This window comes from Clytia hemisphaerica, unplaced genomic scaffold, assembly GCF_902728285.1.
Source record: "Clytia hemisphaerica strain Z4C2 unplaced genomic scaffold, Clytia hemisphaerica genome assembly, whole genome shotgun sequence".
Lineage (NCBI taxonomy): Eukaryota > Metazoa > Cnidaria > Hydrozoa > Leptothecata > Clytiidae > Clytia > Clytia hemisphaerica.
Window position 1 is genome coordinate 2,461,435 of NW_027104338.1, and position 23,251 is coordinate 2,484,685.

Genomic DNA, 23,251 nt, shown 5'->3' on the forward strand with positions numbered 1-23,251 from the left:
AACAATTTTCAAATACACAACAATAAGAGACAAAAATAGGCAATTCTTTTGAAATAGATGACCGTTAATTTTTTCTGAGGATTAATTGACGATTGAAAATATACGTTAGATGACAAAGTATGACAATAAGTCCCGTACGCTCATTAAAATAGTTACACAAACAAATAATTTTTGGTATTAACAATCAGAGCATTCCAATTTAAGAACACCTCCAGAATACCTCTCAAATTAATTTCATTATGATGACTGACTGATTAATTTATAGAGTTTTGCTTCTGTTGCTTTCTATAATTTGTTAAATACCTACCAAAATTCATCTATATAAGTTGTTCAAGAGTTCTACAAGCAATCTTTTTTTCATTTGCCAACAGTCTTGCCAAATTAGAAATCTGGCACTGTTTTTAAAGTAATATCCAAGCTTATCAACTCTTTCATTTTTAGCCAATTGAATGTACGTTATTTTTGTAAATCTCAGATTATGTCCATGAGATGCAGATGGCGCTATTTAGTCAATGACCCAGCATAATCAATTGTAGTTTATCCACTTTCGACAGTGTGAACTACAGATCCAAATTAAGATATTCCAAATATTGTTATGTTTAGTAGCACTTTTCATCATCCTGTATAATTCAATCTACCAATTACCAGCCAACCACTATTCAAGATATCCAAAGAATCCATCCGGACAAATTGATTCGTGTTATAAAAAATAGCCAGAAAATAAAGTAGATTCAAACCAGCATTGTAGATATTTCAATTCTAATCACAATACATCTTGTCTTTGAATATCCTTGATTTGAAGTCGCCCATCTGTTTTTGAATGGCCTTTTCAAGGAGCAGGATAGATACAGAATTTATGGGTGATTATTTGATGTTGTTTTATATTATATATATTTTCACCTAAAAAGAAAAAAGTTATCGAAATCAAATGAGCGATATTAAACCGAATACTTTTCATCTGAACAAACATTATAACACAATCTAATCAAAAAATACAAAATCATTAATTTTTGTTTGGTAATACTGAGAAACAAACAAAAACATTTTCAAATACACCATACAATAATAGACAAAAATAGGCAATTCTTTTGAAAATAGATGACCTTTTAATTTTTCTGAGATTATGACGATTGAAAATGATACTTAGATACAAAGTATAGCCATAAGTCCCTTACGCTACATTAAAATAGTTACACCAAAAAAATAATTTGGTATTAACAGTCCAGAGCATTTCACAATATTAAGAACTACCTCAAATTACCTCTCAAAATTAATTTCTTATGATGACTGACTGATTAATTTATATAGTTTGCTTCTGTTTGCTTTCTATAATTTGTTAAAATTACCTAGCCAAAGAATTCATCTATATAAATTTGTTCAAGATTATCTACAAGCAATACTTTTTTCATTTGCCAGAAACCAGTCTTGTCAAATTAAAAATCTGGCACACTGTTTTAAAAGTAATATATCCACCAAGCTTTCAATACTCTTTCCATTTTTAGCCAATTGAATGTACGTTATTTTTGTAAATCTCAGATTCTGTCCATGAGATGGCAGATGGCGCTTATTTAGTCAATGACCCAGGAATAATCAATTGTATATTTTAGTCCACTTTCTACAAATGACATATATCACAATTTCACGGTTGGGGTACCAAATATTTTTGTATATACACTGATGCAATAACCGTCACAATTTCAGTTTGTAGCCTGCTGTGAGCTAGTCTCTAGTGACAGTGTGAACAATACATTATCCAAATTTTAAGATATTCCAAATATTGTTAGTGTTAGTAGCAATCTTTTCATCATCGCTGTTGATAATTCTAATCTACCAAGTCTACCAGCCAAGCCACATATATCAAGATATCCAAAGAATCCATCCAGTGACAAATTGATTCGGTGTTATAATAAAATAGCCAGAAAATTAAAGATGTTGATTCATCTTCATTCATCAAAATTATGATTCAAAAACCATCATTGCGACAAAATATTTTTCAGCATTGGGTGTTAGATGTATATATTTCAATTCTAATCACAATACATCTTGTTTGTTGAAGATATCCTTGATTTGAAGTCGCCCATCTGTTTTTGAAATGCCTTTTCAAGGAGCAGGATATATACAGAATTTATGGTTGATTATTTTGATGTTTTTTATATTATATATATTTTACACCTAAATAAATTGAAAAAAGTTATATATCGAAATCAAATGAGCGATATTAAACCGAATACTTTTCATCTGAACAAACATAAAGCCAGGTAAACTAACTGAAAGCCTTTTTCCAACAAAACACAGTCTGACAGTTCACAAAAAATAGCACAAAAACATTGAGCCAGGCCAGTCTGAAAAGAGCCAGGCCACAAAAAAGAATGGTATGGACTTAAAGTTTGGTCATATTACAATGCTAGAAAATTATTTTTAATCATCAATAAATTCTCTAACATAGTATTTCAAACCCATTCTTTGGGTCATTATAGCAAATACTCAGAAACCAGTCAGCCATCTTGTTTTTGCGAAATTCCTTCCTTCTGGCCAAAGTTCAAGGTTCAAAGAGCAGAAATGGAAAGAATAATTATTCTAAAATCAAACCAATCCAAATTGTTGACATATTTCATGATAATTAGACCATAATTAGCAAAATTACATGGACAAGTAGTTCCAAATTTGGTGACCTTCGAGTTTTGGGAGTGTGATAAATTGCGTGGGTTGCGTGCCTTCGTGGGTCGGAAAAAAATTCGTGGGTCCATGAAAAAAATTCGTGGGTCCGAAAAAAAATTCGGGTTTCACAAAAAATTCGTGGGTCCAAAAAAATGAAAAAATTCGTGGGGTCCAAAAAAAAAAAACTCGTGGGTCCAAAAAAAAATTCGTCAATTCGTGGGTCAATAAAAAAAAATTCGTGGGTCGTGGGTCAGAAAAAAAAAGGGTCCAAAATTCGTCCAAAAAAAAAAATCGTGGTCCCAAAAAAAAAATCGTGGGTCAGTGAAAAAAAATTCGTGGGTCCATGAAAAAAATTTGTGGGTCCAAAAAAAAATTCTTGGGTTCGCATTTAACTTATAGCAAAAAATTTGGAGGTCAAAACATTCGAAAAGTATAATCAAAGGGCTTTCCAAATATGTATAATGTTATGGGGTTTCCTTTTGAAGAATGTTGTGATTTTCGAACAAGAAGAGATGGCATAATAAAAACTTTTCTAAAATCTAGATTTTGACGTAAAGGGCATAGGAAATTTTGGCATGAGTATTTAGTTTTTAGTTTTATAAAGAGTTCAAAGCATTTAAAAATCCAAAATATATTTTACATTGATCAACAAAAGTAAATTAAACATCGAGCTTGGTTTGATTTTCAAACTAACAGCCTAAAATTTTCAAATATTACTGGAAAATAGTCTGGAAAATAGTCTGGATGAAGAACTTCGAAAAAAAATCCCTGGCCGGCAGTTGTTTCTAGCTACTCATTCTTTTTTGCCATTTTTCATCTCCAAATTAAATAAAAACTTACTGTTCATCCTTGGTAGTTTTTGATATCCAAAATTGAATCACCATTTGATAAGAATAAATTTTAGATAAATAAAGGCTGCCTTCGATAACAGAATTTCGAAGGCAGGAAAGTCTACTGTGAAAACTGAAGCAAACAAAGCATTCCATTTCTATACATACATACATACCTCTTTCAATCGAATCTCAATTTAATTAATTCTACAACTTTCCTTCATTCTCAAGTTTTATTTTTGAGAATGAGAGTAATAATTAAAGCACGATAAGGTTTTATTTTTTGAAAAGCTCAATGTGTTCTTTTCAAAAGCCTAAGTCTCAAATGAAAGTTTTTGTTTTGATTTTGATTGCAACATTTTCGAATCTTTCGAATGCGTGACGCAATTTGATTGGCACAAAATAGAACGCGCGCGAAAAAACAATGCAATGACTTCTTCTCTGAGATGACAAAAATCGCAACACCAATTTCGCGCGATTTGTAAAAATTGCATTATTTTTGAAAAAAATTTCTCTTTGCTTTGCTAGCTAGGATTTCGTAATAAATCTTTTGAATAGAGCCCAAGTTTCTGTTCTATTGTATTAAATTTAAAGCGTAAACTGTATTATTATAAAAAGATTAATATTTTGACACCTTATGGCTCGTGTCTTGTCGTCTATGTCATTTCCATAAAATTTCTTCTTTTGTTAACTTTTAACTAAAGTAAATTCCTTCAACCTCCTGTTTATCTAAAAATATTTCCTTTACTTTGATAGTTTTTTTATATATATATACAGTTTAAAGTACAAAGTGCACGACGTTTTTTTATGAATAAGAATTTTCTTAAAGTCAAAGAAGTCGAAAAAAAAATTCACATACCTAAATATTTTGTGTACAAAAACACGAGAAATCATTTTATCTGTCTTTCTTCTTTTCTTCAAATTCTTTTTTGTTCTTGATCTTGATGTTGAAATTTTACGCGAAAAAAATGCTTAAACGCAATACATAAAATTTTTATTTACCCACGAATTTTTTATTTGGACCCACGAATTTTTTTCATGGACCCACGAATTTTTTTTGTGAACCCACGAATTTTTGTTTTGGACCCACGAATTTTTTTTGTGAACCCACGAATTTTTTTTTGGACCCACGAATTTTTTTCTGGGATTTTCTTTTGGACCCACGAATTTTTTTTTGGACCCACGAATTTTTTTTATGGACCCACGAATTTTTTTTTGGACCCACGAATTTTTTTTCTGGACCCACGAATTTTTTTTGTGAACCCACGAATTTTTTTTTTGGACCCACGAATTCTTTTTTTGGACCCACGAATTCTTTTCATGGACCCACGAATTTTTTTTGTGAACCCACGAATTTTCTTTTTGGACCCACGAATTTTTTTCATGGACCCACGAATTTTTTTTTCGGACCCACGAATTTTTTTCATGGACCCACGAATTTTTTTCCGACCCACGAAGGCACGCAACCCACGCAATTTATCACACTCGAGTTTTGGCGGCCATTTTTTTTAATCTTGTCGGCAACTAACGTGCGGATCAAAGGAAAATTATTTTTATTGTTCGAACAATGAGATAATTTTGCATAATTATGCGCTTAGACGTCTTGTTTTGGTTATAAGTCTTTGCTCAAAATTCTAATTCATTCAGATGGGTTTGTATTTTAGATTAGAGAGATTCATTTTTCTTTTCCATTTTTAATTTTTCGTCTTCGTTTTGCAAAAATAAATATTATACATCATTAAACGATTAAACCTAAATTCAAGAATCTCCAGAAAACCCCGGGGGGGGGTACTAGGGTTGGTGAATGAGGGGTATGTGCGGACGGGACCTCCGAAACCGACCCTTAGAGAGACCAAATTTTAGTGACCCTTAGAGAGACTTTTTCGAAATATTTTCTCTGATTTTCAAAAATTTCCTACCCTTAGTGAGACTTTTTTGTAATTTTTTCTCTCAAAATCAAATTTTTTTTCTAAAAATCGTGATTTTTCCCACCCTTAGAGAGACTACTTTGAAATTTCCTGATTTTTGTAACCCTTAGAGAGACTTTGAAAGGTGAAAAACCCGACCCTTACCGTCCGCACATACCCAGCACCTATTTTTGCCTAAGTACCCCCCCCCCCGGGCCAGAAAAAAATCAATGTCAATGTCATTTTCTTCCCGAAAAACAAGCAATAACCTGAGCTAAAATGCAATACAACCCAAGGTTAGTCTGACCCAATAATTGGAGTTGCTAATAGAACAATGTGTTTTATCGTGAGCGCTTATAGTACGTACGCAGTAAGGAGGGAGCAAAAGCGGTAGGAACTTAGATTAGATTTATATTCAGCCAACCTCGTCCCCGTGTATCCCAGGCTTTATTTACGTTACTGATTGACGCCAGAGAATATTATCTAGCGCTATCAGTAAGCATAAAAAAGCTGACAATGCGCAGGGAACGAGGTTGATATTCAGCTTAACCGTTTAAGAGTCAACTTTAGCAAACTTTTAAGGGACATGAATTCAGATACACTTGTTTCTTTTCAACTCTATAGGAATAGAAACTACAAAGTATTTTCTGATGCATTCTGATTTCAAAAAGTCACGACATGACACGACACCGTCAAGACAAATAAAGGTTGAACTAGACCAAAAGTTAAACCTGTGGCGATATAGTCCAACCTTTATTTGTCTTGACGGTGTCACTTGCGAAATTACATGAAATTTACTTCAGTGGCAGTACAAAGTAAGTCTTAAAAACATGAAAAATACTTTGCAAATAAATACGTGAACTTTTTGCCGATGTTGAAATTTTGTCTGAATCTTGTCGTTCTTGTCAGACAGGAAATATCATGAAATTATTTACTTATCAAATATTTGTATCTTCTGAGAAACATTGGATAATCTTATCTTAACCTAACTTAACTAAAGGATTTGAACCAAGGAATCGAGGCTGTTCAAAGATCATTAACACGGCATAAATCACTGATGCCAAATCATTGAACTATTGGGGAAAAACCAAAGGAGCTTGGCATGTATATTCTCTTCAACGACGTGGGAAAGATACATTACAGCATCATTTATACTTGGAGCATCTAAGAAGGCTTAGTATCAAATATTGCAATTGATTATCGCAAACAGAGACTAGGGAGCACTTCAGCTATATTCGAGGAAGGAAGTATTTCATCTCCTGAAAAAGAAAAGCCCCTTTCAACGCCAAGTTTATGCATCCATTCGTGTGCAGGGATCGATATTGTTTAATTCCGTATCAAAAAATTTAAGGAATCTTAAAAACTGTAAAAAAAGACGATTTTAAAAACTTTTCCTCGTTATGTTATGAAAGTTTCACCCGATTGACCTGACAACAGTGCATAAAGTTACGTAACATTCCTTGAAAGTATTTTTTGATATTGTGCTAGGTTCCCTAAATAAACTTTAAAACAAAAATGTACAAACAAAAAAATATTTATTCCACGGATGAGTACAATAGTTAAAAATGAGAAGCTTTCTCGTAATTGGCAAAGAAAATATCTAATTGAAATAATACTTTTGTAAGATTGCAAGACTTTTCATTAATGGCTACAACAGTAGTGCGAAATATTTGCCCCAGAGAGTAAACCTGACTAAAATAATTTAAACACTTGAGTAGCCTGGGATGTGCAGGCCCAATTGGGTAGATTTATCGAAGTGATTCAAAGGTTTACAAAGGGCCCTTGACGTATGCAGTGGAGAGCCTATTCTAAAAATTAATTTCCGTTTGCAGCAGAGATAGTCACTGAGCTTTTTGAGTAGCTAGAAATGTCACTTTTTAAGAACCATTCCGAATCAATATGAAAGTAATTAATTGAAAAAGAACTTGAAAATTTCAAAATAGAATTTCTTGGCCATGTGAGGTGCCATGGCAACGGGGCACCCTGTTATCATGCAAATCGAGCCCTCTTCATGTTATGAATAATTGCTCTAACGTTAAAAAATATTTACCCTACTAAAATTCAAAATGAGATGCATAAATTTGTTTAAAAATCAATTTCATAAGTAATATATTAATAAAAATTTCGACCGTGCAAAAGTGCGATTCTTGAAATCTATTCATTTCTTAGATTTCATTTGTTTATTGTAGTCTCTAAGCATTTTGTTGAAGATTTCGGTGAATCCAGATTTATCTTGACCTCCAATTTGCAATGGTTTTGCATCATTGAAGCCAACTATGGAAATCTGGAAAAGTGGGATTCCCAACAACCCTCTTTTCTTAGTTTTCTGAATTTCACCATAAAGTTTTTTAATGTTATCTTCACTTGTAAAGTAATTCAATGCGTGTTCTGGGTTGAGACCAACTTGAGCTGCAAGACTTTGCAATACTTTATCACTGTTGATATTCAAAGCTTCTTCAAAATATTGTTGACATATCAAATAGTAAAGTTCGGTCTCTTTCTGTGGACCCTGGTATTCACGTGCAAATTGTAATAATAAATGACTTTTCAATGAATGAACCACATACCTCTCTGGATCAAACTTTATGCCCTAGAAATAATAAAAAAATGTTTCCTTTCTATAGCAGATTATGTCCTTTAATTTGGGCACTCCAGGGCATTCGCAACCCCTCTAAAAATTCGTTTAATTCGTTTCAATTAATTTCTAGTAAAGGCGTTACTATTTGGTTTTGGTCACTTTCTACAGGGGGGGGGGTACAGACACAGGGTACTGACCCATAGCCAGGTGGTGGTGTCTATTTTTGCATTTCAAAAAAGTTAGTACCCGGTACTACTTTGGGGGTGGGGGTGTGTATTGTTCACTCTTCAAGCAAGTACAGGATCTAGTATAGTATGGGTACTTTTTCACAGAATTTTGCTGTTTTTCAATAAAAAAAGTAGTTTGTTGTAATATTTTGACTTTTTTCAAATATTAATTTTTTTGATTTGAAATTTTTTTAATCAACAATTTTTTTTACTCTTTTGAGAAATTTTTTGATTTTTTTGACAGACAAAACTTCCAAAATGGTCAAAAAGTGTGTGATGAAAATCAAAGGACAAAAGCTTCTCTGACTCCATCATCAGGCTGCATCATTTGAAAATTTCAGGCGTGTGGTCAATCACACTCCTAAAACCTTAATTTTAGTAATTTAGGCGTGTGATAAGGAGTGCTATGCACAACTTTCAGTTGTGAAACTTACTTTAAGGGGTGTGATTGATCGCACTCCTCAGACATTTTAGGTGTGTGTGGAGGTGTGCGCGCGCGTGCTATCGCACGCCTCAAATGATGCAGCCTGCATCATTGATAGTTTGCTTGAATTATCTGTCAATTTTCAGTCTGAAAAACTAACAATAGTACCCCTCTCTTGGTCTAATCTGTAAAATTTAAGATTTTAGGGGTGGTGTTCCTATTTTTTACTGCAAAAATGAAGTAGTACCCGGTACTAAATATGGGTGGATGGTACTAAAAATTTTTTTAGTATAAAATCAAGTTAGTACCCTATGGGTTAGTACCCTGCCTCTGTACTCCTCCCTGCTTTCTATTGTTCTATAAAAACCACTTTCAAGTATCTAAAACGAGTGCAAATTTAAGTATTCAAAACTCAAGTAAAGAGCTGAAAAAGGGAGTTTTTGTTTAAAGCTAAGAAGTCAGAGAAGTTTTTGGTCACTCACAATGCTTTTTCCAGCTCTTGAAATTGGGCCATTTCCTTTCATTTCCTGTTTGGCAGCTTTTTCTCCTTGTTTCATTGCCACTTGATCGTGCCATGGTATCCCTCCTGGTGGTACATTGGGATCCAAAATAAAAGGCTTAAATTGGACAACAAAGTTATATTGTTTTGCCAAATTAGCACAAGCTGCACTCAAATTTTTCCGACTGATGTAACACCTGAAATACAAGAAATAACCATTTTCAGTCTGAAGAAAATGCTCATTCAGTCTTGGATGTTTCAGCCAACATCCTCCACACATATCTCTAGTGGATTGAATTTCTTGTGGATCAATATTTGCTATTTTTGCAAATTTTGGCCCTTTTCCCAAAATTTGGTCCTCCAAAAAATCTGAAATTTTCTCAAAGCCTCTAGGAAAACAAAGGAAATTAGGTGATAATGTGGCTGATTCACAAAATTTAATCCAAGTGTAAACTTCAGATTCTCAATTAAAAAAAAAAATCTCATATTCCAGGCAATGTCAATCAAACTGTTACTCTTGGGTACCTAATAGCGGGGGGGGGGGGGGTTTGGAATAAGTGGGGGTTGGAAAAAATCTCAAAACTTAATAGGCGGGGGGGGGGGGGGGGGGGGGGGTTTGAATAAAATAGGGGGGGGACGGCTATTAGGTACCCGAGAGTAGATGAACGATTAACTAATCAAATTCAATATTGAGTGATAGTGGTGTTTCATTTTCGAATCAAATCAAACAGTTATAAAACAGAGAAAATTCGGTAGAATTTGATCACCTTATTGGAACTAATTTTCGCAGGCTTTAATTTTAGCGTTTTTCGCGGTTTTTCGTCAAATTAATTTAGAATCATCGGATTTCCAAATTGGATGATTGAGAGACTCAAAAAATTTTTAGTAAAGGCGTTACTATTTGGTTTTGGTCACTTTCTACAGGGGGGGGGGTACAGACACAGGGTACTGACCCATAGCCAGGTGGTGGTGTCTATTTTTGCATTTCAAAAAAGTTAGTACCCGGTACTACTTTGGGGGTGGGGGTGTGTATTTTTCACTCTTCAAGCAAGTACAGGATCTAGTATAGTATGGGTACTTTTTCACAGAATTTTGCTGTTTTTCAATAATGGGACGATTGGTCGAAACATGGGACTGGTTGATATCTGGTCTGTATTTTCACTTACTGTACTGTTAAATCTCTTTGACAACAAATTTGTTTTCGTGTATTTTTTAATACGCCGTTCATTAAGTCAAATCAAATGACTTTGGACGTTCGGTGAAATGGTGGCCGAATTGCCGTCCCATGTTTTGTCAGATAGTCCCAAGTTAGAGCAGTTGACGGTAACTTTTGAAAAACTTCAGGATTTCTGTAACATTCAAGATTTTTTATGGGAAAATCTTGGATTTTCCGATACTTGGCAAGAAAATAGAGCAAATTTTAGGGATTTTCCGATACATATGACTGAATAATGAGGAAAAATCCTGGATTTTCTGAAACCTTTTTCAAAGTTCTCAGGATTTCCAAGCCAAGTGAAAAAAAAATCCAAAAAACCCTGTCGTCCACAGGGGGTAAAACGTTTTGAGAGATTCTTCTCCCATCATTGGGCAATGTGGAGGATGTTTTCCTCACTACTTGTACTAATAGACCTTTTGATTACCCATAATTATCAAGTACAAATAGTGGGGAAAATATCCTCCACATTATTGCCCCATCTAGCGACTCCAGAGGTCATGCAACTTTCGTTGACATCAAACCAAATGTTTCATTTTTCCGTGAACTTTGAACCCTTGGAACTTTTTTTCTATGTATGCTAAAGCGTTCCGGTTTTTACTAAATGAAAGCCCGTGATCTTAGCTTTCCAGCGGTATATAACACTGTGGACACGGGCTAGACTGCAAATTGGTAAAATGCTGAGCGTTTTGCAACATTTTGAAAATTGTTTGCCGACAGGAGAAAAACATTTTGCAACTATCGAAGAACAAATGTGTCTGGAAACGGAGGAAAATGTATTTGGAGGCTGAAACTTTGTATGTTTATCAGAAAAAGGGTGAGGAAGTCAAAAATCACAATCGCTAATTCTAGTTCTTTCATTTTCATGTACCGTAGGTCGGGGAAACTTCGGAATGAAGGAAACTTCGGACTAAAATCTTTAACAAGCGATTACTTCGCGAGGATTTAACATTTTATCGTACTTTTTTCTTTCACAGTTCAGAAATGAAGTACACTCGACGATACATATCAAGCGACGAAACGCCGAAAGAAAAACGAAGAAGAAATTGAAGAAAACCACGATATTTTACCATCTTCCATTGTAAAGAGATTTGTTCGATATCTAAAGCGGCGACCTCATAATTTTATGTACGTGATGAAAAGAGGAGACATTGAATGTCACGTTAAAAGTTATTTGGGCTAAAAATAAGCATTCCTCAATCTTCAATAGCTCTTCAAAGTTGCTCCATAAATTCGCCGAGAAAGTCACTGCGAGAATAGCTTTACCGTCAGCCGAGAAAGATCTTCTTTAAACGAATCCCAAGAGAAACATAATGTGATTTCGAAGCAATTATAAGAACTTTGTTCTGACGTCACCAGACATTGATGATAAACGTGCAGATAATTTGGTGCTTTAATTAGTATAAAGTAAGGTAAAGGGAAAACCCTTTTTTATTAGAAGTCGATGATGGTGGATTTTCTTCATTAGAACATTAGAATATGTCAAACAATTCTTGGAAAATGCTTGCTCGTAAGTCACCATCTGATCCAAATAATATGTTGGATGCAAATTCTAATGATTTAAATCTAAGATTATGGTAACTAATTAAAGAGCCTCCGAAAAAGGCCAAAATTTGCAAAAGTCGCGAAAAATTCTGCTGGCGAAAGTTCATGCAGAAAAGAAATTTCTCTTTCTGGCCATTCGCGAAAGTTTATGCAGACGAAAAGTTTTTGACGCAATAGAAAATCTGTAAGAAGCTGTAATAAATATAAGATTCACACGGATTCATTGCACTTTTAGCCTGAAAAAGCCTCATTCACAAGTCAAAAGACAAAGACTGCAATCTAATTCATTCAAGAATTGTCTGTTCCTTTAATAAGCCATCATTTCTTTAAAAATTTTAAAATTAACGATTCGTGAAAGTTTGTCGTAAACTTTGCGCTATTTCGGCCTCGCAAAACTTTGTGCTCGTTTGTACGCCTAAAGTGATCAGTGATTTCGCCAGATCCAGGTGCCGAATTTCTCCAAAATAAATATAATCAATTTATTGTGGCTTTGATGTGAAAACTACCCCTAAGTTATCATCATTCAGTCCCTTAACAATAGCTAAAATAGGTTAAACATTTTTATCATCTCGGTAGTCAAGACAGGGGTATTTCCACTTAAACATTTTGTATTGAATGGTTGTGATAGAACCTGTTTACCTGTTCCTTTTTTGCCTAATGTTAATGAATGTGTCCCCGGTGAAAAAAATACTGCAAATTGACAATAGAAATATCATTAGCAAAAAGGCCGCTTTGTGATATGACAGCCGATGGTTCTTACAGCTGGCTTACAAATCATTTTGACTCAAGAAACCTCTGTATCACTATATTACTGGAGGGTTATAGACGGTCATAGACCCTGTCGAACTTATTAGATGAAGAGATTTGTAATTGTAATTTCATTGTCTTTAACTATTGTTGCACTCCTTCGTATGCTTCCGACATACTTGCTCTATCGTCTTAAATCCGTAAGTGGGTGTATAAAGTCGATATAATTAACAAACTAAATTTCGTAATCGTAACATTTAACCTTTAACTCAAATCAAAAGACGATAAGTTCAAAAATTTCAAACCCGTCAAATGGTATGTGCTTATTACACCCCTGTGTCACAGATCCTCCAGCCCCACTGGAAAATTTGGCAAAAATATCAATTGGAATTTTTATCCTCTCTGTTGGAAAAAACTCCACCGGGGCCACTGTGAGATAGGGGTGTCTTATTTAAAGTAAGGTAAGACATATACAGCTGTAATGAAGCAGAATGAGATACAATATTATGTTTCTAGTCTACCATTAAAGTTCTTACTTACTCGGTAGGTATTTTGTATTTATTTCTTTTCATCTCTTTTTAATCTAATCTATAAAACCTGCATCGACGAACTTGTGAACCGCCCGTAGTCCCACTGGTAACAAAACATTTAATTAGTATTTAATGCGTGATTTACAGTACGGCGTTTCGTTCCAATTTCTTTTATTACTAAAAATTAGGCAAGCCTTGTGTATTATATTGGGTTACTTTTAACCACGATCTTGATCGCGCTAACTTCCTCGCACGTCCACCTGGTCTATCGTCGAACAATTATCTAAATCAAAATTGTAGTCTACTGTTGAATATAAAGTCAATTTTCTATCTCTTGATAAATTGGAAACCTCATCAAAGACTGGGTTTTATTATTCCGCTGGCTGTGTAGAAAAAAGCCGTGGCCTCCTAGTATAGTCAAGTTGAATATGAAAGTCAACAGTAACTCAAGTTATTTAAAGCGATATTTTTAGCAAACATCAAATTTCACTTGACTTGTATAAAACACCCATTTGTCCACTTTGGCTTTTTGCTGATTTGATCCCGATTTCATTGAAACCACTAAAGTGCATGTATACGTAATACGGGAATGTATAATGTAATACGGGAATCAAAACTAAATTCTCATATTGCGAAAAATAAAACTTGAAACAGTTTTTTCACAATGAACATTTAGCTCTCTCGCTTATCTCTCTATAACACCCATGTTTCACACTCAAAACAACACATAGAAAATAGGGTTGAAATTATATCTAATGAAATATAACGATATGATAGTAACCATAAGGAAACGAGACAGTCTAATCGAAAAAGTTCTTATAAAACGTGTTTGTTTCACCAATTACTCTGAAGAAGACCCTCTCATCATGTGTTTAGCGTCCATAAAAAATTACGTGCAAAAACTAATGATTGGTTGATGAGTTTTATTATTCACACTTCCATTGCACGCCCAGAAAATTAATGACCAATTAAGCGCAATCCGTATCTTTATGTCGTTAATTTCTCGGCTCACGCAAATTTGTCTCTTGGTATTTTTTAACAAATAGCACTTCAAATTCAATGTTTTTGTTTTGAAATGGCGCAGCATCCAGTCATGATGGTAGATCGTTGGAGTGACGGCAAATCATTCCGAAGTTTAACATTTTACGAAGTTAACCTTTCTGAACTTGAGATGGTGTTTCTTTTATAATGACCTGGCGGATTTACTTGTAACGTTTGTTTCCTGAAAGACAATAACACAAATGTTATGTACAGTAAGTTTGGTTGATCTTTTTTTCATATTCCAGGAGAAATAAAGAAAAAACTTGAAAATCTGTCCGAAGTTTCCCCGACCTACGGTAGTTTTTTTAACTTTTTTGCTTCTTTAGCATGGGAATGTCCCAAAAAAAAGTTTTTATTTCTGCCGAAATGGATTTACTTTTCATTTGGGGTTTCTCCTTTCAGAAAAACTTATTCTTTACTCAAGTTTTTGTTCCTCCATTTCCAGAGGCCCCTTGAAAATGGGTCCTACCACCTTTTTTGACCCATTTCAACCTTTTCCAAGCTATTTTCTTCAAAAACAAAAATAAAACAATGCAATGTCTTCTTTTTTCAAAAAAAGATATATCTTTCGTTATTTTGATAAATATACTAAATATTTTACAAATATTTTTATATAATGATATTTTAACACCATCCAAGAATTCTCCCTCCAAATTTGAGGTCTCTAGCTACACTAGAAAAAGAGATATGCAAAATTTAAGAAGCATGACTGGAAAATTTCTTTTTTTTCTTTTATGACACATTTTTCGAATTTTTCAAAGCTATTTTCCTAACCTTTTTTTGACATTTTTAGTCAAATTTTTGACACTAAAATTTGAATATCTTTACAACCACTAATCCTCTGGAGGCCTATGACCCCTCATTTTCTTTCTTTTTCAAAGCTCTACAAGATAGGATAGATTTTGAAAAAAAAATTAAAACTTGAAAAATCTTCTGGAGTTGCTACCCCATCGCCCATCGGCCGCTATCGGCCGATGATGATCCAAGCCACGATAAACTTCCAATATCCATTTCTAGTGTGACTAACTGCCTGCACACACAACACAGAGATCCCAGGAGTCCCATGCATTGGCAGGGTGTTGTCTGGTGGTCAAATTTTGAAAACTGAAAAAGCAAAAAAAATATTAAAGAAGAATAATTTTCTTTTCTTACCAGGGACATGTTACGTCTGCTGTGACGACGATTTTAAACTCAACAAAGTTATTACCATCAGCAGACATCACTGATGTATGTTTACATTAGGTATATTAGACCATTGATTTGTTTGCTAATAGTAACTGGTTGAGACGTATTTGAATTTTTTTGGAAGCCATCTGCAAGTTCAACTCTCTACAGCTCTCTTCGCTTTGCTTTGGTTGTTTCACTCACCCTCCCCCTTTGAGACTCCACGTTAACGGATTTATTTTTCCGATTTTTAAAGGCGCGAAAGTAGTAATTCCAAATCGGGGAAATTCGGATTTGACGGATTCGATTTGTTTATAAGGGAGAAAGAAAGCTCAACTACCCGTCTGACAGAGATCCCGTGACCCTCACACAGTCAGTCATAAGGTTCAACATCAATCACAAAAGCACAAAGTGTCACTTGATATTTCCATGAAAGAAGCAAATGTTTGAGCAATAAGTTATTATATTTTTTACCACTTGAATTGACACATCTTATACAATCAAGTATCCAAGTGGTTGAAGACAAAGATGAAGGTGCTACTTCTCCTCCTCTCACTGCTTTCTTTCGGTATGTTTTTTAAACAATTTTTGACTTTTCTTATTGTATTCTTCTCATTTCTCTATTCAAGAAAGTTTTACTATAAATATACAAACTGTAAGACATGAGGAAAAATGGGGAGTTTCCCCAAAATCTACACAAACTCATTTGCTCATGTCAAAAACCAGACGTAATTAATCGAACCAATCAAACAGTATTTTTAATCGAACTTTGTCGAACATAATCAAACTTTGTTGGGCGATTAATGTTCGACTAAGTTCGGTTGTCAAACTTTAATCGAATACTCACAAATTTCTCAAAATACAAAGTTTGATTAAGTTCGATTAGGCGGTCATCAAAAAAATGCTCTGTTTGCGTCGCAATGTATGGCGCGCGAAAGCGCTATCACGTGCGTTTGGTTTGGGAACGCGAAACACGAACGCAAACTACCGTAAACGGCCATAACTTGCAACGAAAAACAGCGTTTTTTGACTAAACGATGCTATATCTTTTAACCTAGAAAAGTTATAGCAACGAAACTTTCACAAAATAAGCTTCTATCTTATTCCTTTTTAGATTACCATACATTGATCCAAACAGAAACTTCAATCGAAAACGTCGTTAATCCAAAGATGTCCAAAAAATTTTCTTCAAAGTCCACAACTTGCAACGGTGCTAATTTCATAACAACAACATACTGAACACGCGCCAACTCTATCACATGAAAAAAATTTGATTTCAACAAATTTTAATAGCATAATTAAAAAATGGCGCAACGATGGAGTGCGTTTTTGTAGACAAAAGACATATCAATTTGTGAATTACTATTATTTCTTACACATGCAAATTCATAATTGGTTTGGCCTTTTTATGACGATAAGGGAACATTTGCAAAAACAGCGATAGAAAGACGGGGGCATTACTAAGCGGAGAAGCTCCGTGTAACGAAGATCTGGGATTTCGTACCTTCGACGAGTTGAATGATTCTTCTACACCCCCATCTCAATTAAACCAAAATAAAGTCTACTTTAATTGGATTGATTTTCGCGAATTTATATTTTCGCTTTTTGCAAATGTTTGCCTTTCATTCACGAAAATAAAATCTTGCTAAATCATCCGTACCATCATCCGTACCTTATTGTGATTTACCATCTTATGGGACTCAAAATTTAGAAATAGCGTATAGATGGATTCCCATGAAAATTTTTGAGTGAATAATGTTGCCGAATTTGCCAAATTTGTAAGGCAAGAAGTCTCCCCTTAACAAAATGGAAAGTGTTATCGAAATATAGTACTAGATGTTTTTGACTGGAGAGATTCAATCATATATAATATATACCTTCATAGGGATAGAACACTAAAAACGTAAAAACTTTCCCGGGAAGAATCTTTTTAGCGAATATTATTGGGTATCACCAAAGAGATAGAAAATAGAGGAGGTTGCACGTTTCTCTTTCCATTATACTATGTTAGTTATGATCATGAATAATTAATGAGGGAAGAAAAAAAGAGGGAAAGTTTTACGGAACCGACAAAATTGAAACAATCGGTGTTTTATTCAAAAAGATATAATCAATGCCGTAAAAAAGTGCTTGAAAACGAAAGTAGAACGGGCAGAAAAACAAAATATAAAAAAATGGCTGTTGTCCTTGAAAGCTCGAGTCTTTTGGAAATTTATTCTTAGATATTAGCTCTCTTGAAATATACTGTTCACTTTCTCACGTTCTAAAGAAAGGTTTACTTCAATGAAAATCTATATAGCTGTAAATAAGGTAAGGTGAGTATAGAGAGAAACCTAGCACCAGTTGTCAATTTTAGCTTTTTTTATCAGCTAAAAAATGTATATTTTTCAACAAAAATCATAATATATTTTGATCATATAATGGACTATCATCAAAAGATAAATATCTACTAACAAATGTATTGAGATCATATAATTTTAGATCAGTTTGGAGAAAAAAGAGAGAAGATAAATACAGATAAACTTTAAGATTATAACTTCAAATAGACCTTTTTTCAAAGAGGACGTCCTGTTGAATAATCATGTAGTCCAGCCATAAGAACAATGATAGAGCCATGCATAATTACTGTATCATGCATATTGTAATAATTATGCATGGTTTTATCGTTGTTTTTCTGCTGGACTACATAATTATTCAACAGGGTGGCCTCTTTGAAAAAAGGTCTATTTTTCATCTCATGTCACAACTGTCACCCAGCTAAAATCTAGAAAAACAATTTTTTAAATAACAATAATTTACAATAGAAAAAACCATCAGAACGACCTGCCCACATAAGTTGAGGTTGGCTGACTAAGACGACCATGATCCAAAATGTGAAATCCAGGATATTCAACAAGCAGCTCCTGCTAGATGAAAAGTGAAAAAGTTCTGATTGAAAAAATAAAAGACTGAGAAAATGTCGGTTTTCTATATTGAAAAAAAAACACCTCTAAAACATGCAAGGCCAGGAGTACTCACAGAAACATTGATTGCTTAAAATTAACATTGTACTATTTCTTACTAAAAAACCTTTGAATGCAAAATCATTACAAACCTGTAGTTTGCATGCAGCCCTTCAACAGTTTGAATAGCCAGGTACAGTCTCCTTTTTTCTTTCCTCTTTTGCAAGCCAGGTGTAGGTGCCTCTGTTTTCCCACTTTTCAAAATGTATCCGTCAGCGACTAAAATGATAAAAAGTTATAAATTTGGTCACAACACACAACTGAACCGTCATGTGAACATTATCTCTAATAAAAAAGAAATGCTCCTTTAAAATCATGAGATCTATTTTATTTCAATTCACATATTGTATGGAGTAGAATTATCTGGATATACACGTTTTTTTTATTTTAAGAAACTAGTTTTACCAAGCAGCCTCAATGTTTCTTAAGAAATCGGCATTTTGAGCCTTAAGTGTTTCTTACATGTTTCTAAACTTTTTGACATAATCAGCCTCATGGAAGGCTGGATTGGAAGGTTCTTAAAAAAGTGAATTAAAAAATGTTATTTTCTCATTCTCAGCCTTAGCATGTTTCTTAGATGTTTCTTAGTTTTTAGGCATTCTGAGCCTCATGTTTCTTAAAAGTGTGTTTCTTAAAAAAAAAAAAATGTGTAGTAACACCTAACCCTTGATGGGAACTAGCAGCTAGTGAGAATAGGATAAAAATTACCTCAAAACATTTGTCTTTTGTTATGGGGTTGTTATGGTTATTGTTATGTCATTGACAACAACTGATTTACATATCATGGGATTGTAATTGTCATTAAAAGGCCATTTTATTTCAGACAGACCTAATTCTCAGAATTTACCTAGCCTGATTAGATAACACATAGGCACATTTTTTGAGTTAATATTGTAATCATCTAAGTTACCTGAGCTGCAAGTTTAAACGTTCATCATATTTAGTCGATGTGTTCTCTTGTTAATTTGATCATGCATAAAGCTCTGGGATTTTAGTATTCTCGAACTCCCAGAGTTGTACCACATGGTTCCAACTGATTGAGTGTTTGTCCAGCTAAAAGGAAAGGAATTAGACTGTATAATTTCAATCATTTTTTTTAATTTCAACACCTGGTAGTAATAAATATTTCAAAAAAATCATCATTAATATCATTTGAAGATATTTCCTCTGGAAATAATAGACAAACCATACCATTGACTTACAAAATTTTTGGTGCTTCTATTTCCATGGGAGTTTTCAAAATTGTTTTGTCCTCACAAATGAAATATTTAGAGCTTATTTCTATCTACTTAGATTAATGCTGAAGAAATGGACTTTATCTTCCTTATTCTTTGAGTTTATAAAATGAACGGTTTGTAGAAGCTCCATCAGATACTAAACACCTGACTTTCAAACTCAAATATTCCAACACTTCAACAGCTCCCAGACAACAGGAAATAACCCTCATCAATTGAAGCAGATGGCAGTAGGGAAAAAACAAAAACAAAAGTAATCCAGTGTAGATACCTCCTACAATGAAAGCTAAAACATGCGAGGCTGATTGTCTTGCTTGTTGGCCCTCCTCATCACATTGCCTTTCCAAAAATTAATTTCTGAAATTTTCTCTCCATCAACACAATCTGCGAAACCACTGGTATCAATATCTGATGTTGTTGTTTTAAACACACTGTGTTGATTTATACCTATAACTTTCTCTTTTTTCCTACTTTCAGCTTGGGTGCCTCTGAGTGCCTTTCAATGCTGATTCAAACTTCATATACAGTAAACAACTCTACACTTTTCACAGATTTTCTCAGGATGAACATCAACAGCATCATTAGTAATATCAACTCCCAAAGCATTGAAAGCATCTTTAAAAGAAGCTGTCTCTTTAAGTTTTCTACAGTCTTACTTTTTATGATGAATTGGCATATCATATCACGCACCGGCCGCATAATAATCTACACTACTTTACTAAGGCAGCTGTTTTGTTTGCGATGAAATTCAAATTCTTCTTCCATCTCTTCCTTCAGTATATAATAATAAAAACAAATCAAGAAGCACCAACTTTTAGCTGATCACGTAAACAAAGTGAAAGACAACAAGAACTGGAAGAACTACCTATGTCGATGGTTAAAAGTACACACATGAAATTGAAAAATGGGCTGAACTCAAAGAGCCAGACCACAGTGAAAAGAGCCAGACCACACGAGAAACTTCAGATATACATACCTCATGGCATCCTCTACCAAGGAAAATTGTTCCCTATTTGAAAAAAATTGTCCATCTTTTCGATTTCGAGTGATTTCCATCAGTAGGTGCTGTTAGCTACTCAACAAGACAGGCTATCTTTCTTCGATGATAATTTCACTGTATCCTTAGTCAAAACGTAAACAAATCATTTGATTGGTTGAAATAAATATATCCAAAAGCATTTGAGATGTTTTAAACAATGTAGTACTTGCTGTAGACGTTGTTTTAGTCATAACTCGAATAGACATAACAAAAATAACAGTAGAAAAATCACCTCTTCGACCCGCCATGTTTGCTTCCTTCTCGATTGGCGGCATAACTCAGCTCGCGTCAAAGGAGATTTTTCTTTGTTGCAAAACAAAGGAAATTGAATAGAAAACAAGAGTCGCCCGGCTTTAAAGCAGTTACGTGCAACCTCCTCTATTTTCTATCTCTTTGGTATCACCCATGGCGTTCTAAAGTAACTTTAGAACGCCATGGTATCACTATTTGCGTGTTTCCACAAAAAAAAAACACCTTGCTCTTTCAAATTTTAAGTTTGACACATTTTTTTGGTGGTGATAAAACACAAAATGAAGACTACCGAGGACGATTATAGGCTCGGGAAAGCTTATACGTTTAAATAACGGTTTAATATATTATTTGTTTCAAGCGGTTTTCAAGTCTTTCGTCTTCTACCGTTGGAATCCCCGATCCTCGTCATAGTATGCCAAATTCATTCATCGTTATTGAACTTTACTTCCGGGGTGAGAGAGGAGAAAGATGGTTTTCGATCTTACGTATAATATAATTACAGAATCTAATTTTTGCATTGAATCGTTGAATAGATACAAAAAAATTCGTCCCCGTTGGAAGAAATACCCAAATGCCCACTCGGAAAAAATTGATTTTGATTTCATCCCCATTCGAAATCCATCCAATGTAACAAATTGCACTCCAAAACCATCTTCATTGCGTATTTTAAAGCTTTGAACAATAGAATTCCTATCCCCATAGAGATTTTGATAGAAATTATTGGCCCCGTTGTGGGAAAAAATTCCACCGGGGCTTTGAGGCAGGTGTTTCGGCATGACATGATTTACCGTATTTATATATAGGAGATTAGTAAAAATTCGAGAAGAAAACGGATATTTACTTTTTACCATGTATCCCGTCACTGTCTGCCCGGAGTTCTGCGTTCGCAAAGAGTGACACCTCTTAGACTGGGAAGATTGTCTAATACGCTACTCCTTCTCTGGTTCCCATTGACAAGATACCGGAATATTCATCAGAATATTCATCTCATCTTCATCAGAATACTCATAACGCTCATTTGACGTTGACTTTGCACACACCCCTGTCTCACAATCTATATCGATCGACGAAACGTCCATTCGCCGTGTCAATTCAAGACAGACTTAAGTCCATTTTTTCGAAAATTGACTTAAGACCATAACCCCCTATTTTAGCATGCACGCTTTCCAAAAACGGCCTTAAGTCCACAGAATTCTAATGGGAAAGAGGTGTATTTTGCAATTCAAAAAAAAAAAGAATTTAGAAAGTTCCATAATATATCAACCATAAACAGCCTTAAGTCCTAAATTTTAGTGCAAATTTTATTTTCTATGAAGCATTGACATAAAATCTGTAGCCTTAAGTCCAACACATCTCAACCTTTAAAGTCAATTATCTCAAAATGGAAAAAATGGACTTAAGGCTGTCTTGAATTGACACGGCGATATACAGTGTTACATATACTTTCTTTTACACCCCTGTATCTTAACTAAATACGGAACAGGTTTGAAGGAAAAATAATCACTTTTGATTAAAAAAATTCTTAAGAAAAATTCAAAATTAGCGTGTACAGAGTGTGTTTTTCTTTTCCGAAGCTCGTATCCTTCTTGCATTTCTTATACTCTTACAAAATTGGCTCTGATATTTACTCCTCATTCCTGAAGGGTTGCTTTTTTTTATCCGTCCTGTCTTTTGGTCATTCTTTTTCCGTAAATCCAACGAATTGTAGAACTTATTTCAATTAAATTTTTCTTATAAAAGAAACGCACTTGAACAATCCTTGACCCCCTGATCGTAAAATTGATAATTACAGTTTAACGACAAATGATTTTATTGATTTCTTTTGAGGCACTTTTATGACACCAGTCTTGTTATTAACATGATTAGTTTTCGTATGGGACATTAGGAAGCAGAACTTCAGCTGAGATCCTTCAGTTACAATGGTTGATTGATTTAACATGTAAGCATTGGTAATTATCCAATTTATGCATCGAAACGTCTCTTCGTTGTGAAATGTAATCTAGCAACTGCAACTTCAATCGAAGAATACGGAAGAACGAAAAACTGTACGAGCTGCGGATTTCGACCCAGCAAGGCCTCGTCTTTCTTCTTTCGAACTTTCTAGAAATCGCATCGTAAGAGAACGTCAATCGCCCAAGCGTGGGGGTTTATTGGAGTGACCTAATTATTTTCACTTTTTCATCTTCATCTTCGCAACAAATTATTCAATCGGGCTTGTTTTGCTTGATTAACGTGTAGTTTACCATTTTGAACATTCCCTGAAAAAATGAAAGAAAACGAAGCAATCAACGTGGAGAAAACGTAAATAAACAAAGCTGTTGCAAGTTAAGTCCGTGTTGCAAGTTATGGCCGTTTACGGT

At 34.3% G+C, this 23,251-nt stretch overlaps 2 protein-coding genes and 1 long non-coding RNA gene across 8 annotated transcripts in view; 1 reads left to right on the top strand and 2 right to left on the bottom strand.

Annotated features, from left to right (window-relative positions):
- Positions 1 to 7,467: 7,467 nt before the first annotated feature.
- Positions 7,468 to 15,508, bottom strand: LOC136817908 (uncharacterized). Its single transcript, XM_067074247.1, has 3 exons — positions 15,352 to 15,508; positions 9,107 to 9,320; positions 7,468 to 7,985 (listed from the first exon to the last, which is right to left on the bottom strand). The coding sequence occupies exons 1-3, from the start codon at positions 15,417 to 15,419 to the stop codon at positions 7,554 to 7,556; spliced, it is 714 nt and encodes a 237-aa protein (XP_066930348.1). The 5' UTR covers positions 15,420 to 15,508; the 3' UTR covers positions 7,468 to 7,553.
- Positions 15,509 to 15,697: 189 nt separating this feature from the next.
- LOC136817906 (uncharacterized) overlaps positions 15,698 to 23,251 on the top strand; it is a 33,167-nt gene continuing 25,613 nt past the window's right edge. For 5 of the 6 annotated variants that reach the window (XM_067074237.1, XM_067074239.1, XM_067074240.1 and 2 more), the window contains exon 1: positions 15,706 to 15,931. In XM_067074237.1, coding sequence (XP_066930338.1) covers positions 15,892 to 15,931 — 40 coding nt within the window. In that variant the 5' untranslated portion in view covers positions 15,706 to 15,891. Of the gene's footprint in view, positions 15,932 to 23,251 lie in introns of all 6 variants that reach the window. The other variant, XM_067074241.1, reaches the window with a different exon arrangement.
- LOC136817844 (uncharacterized) lies at positions 17,707 to 20,954 on the bottom strand. The gene is made up of 4 exons (XR_010848163.1): positions 20,577 to 20,954; positions 19,276 to 19,418; positions 18,458 to 18,584; positions 17,707 to 18,266 (listed from the first exon to the last, which is right to left on the bottom strand). It is a non-coding gene; the product is annotated as an uncharacterized lncRNA (long non-coding RNA).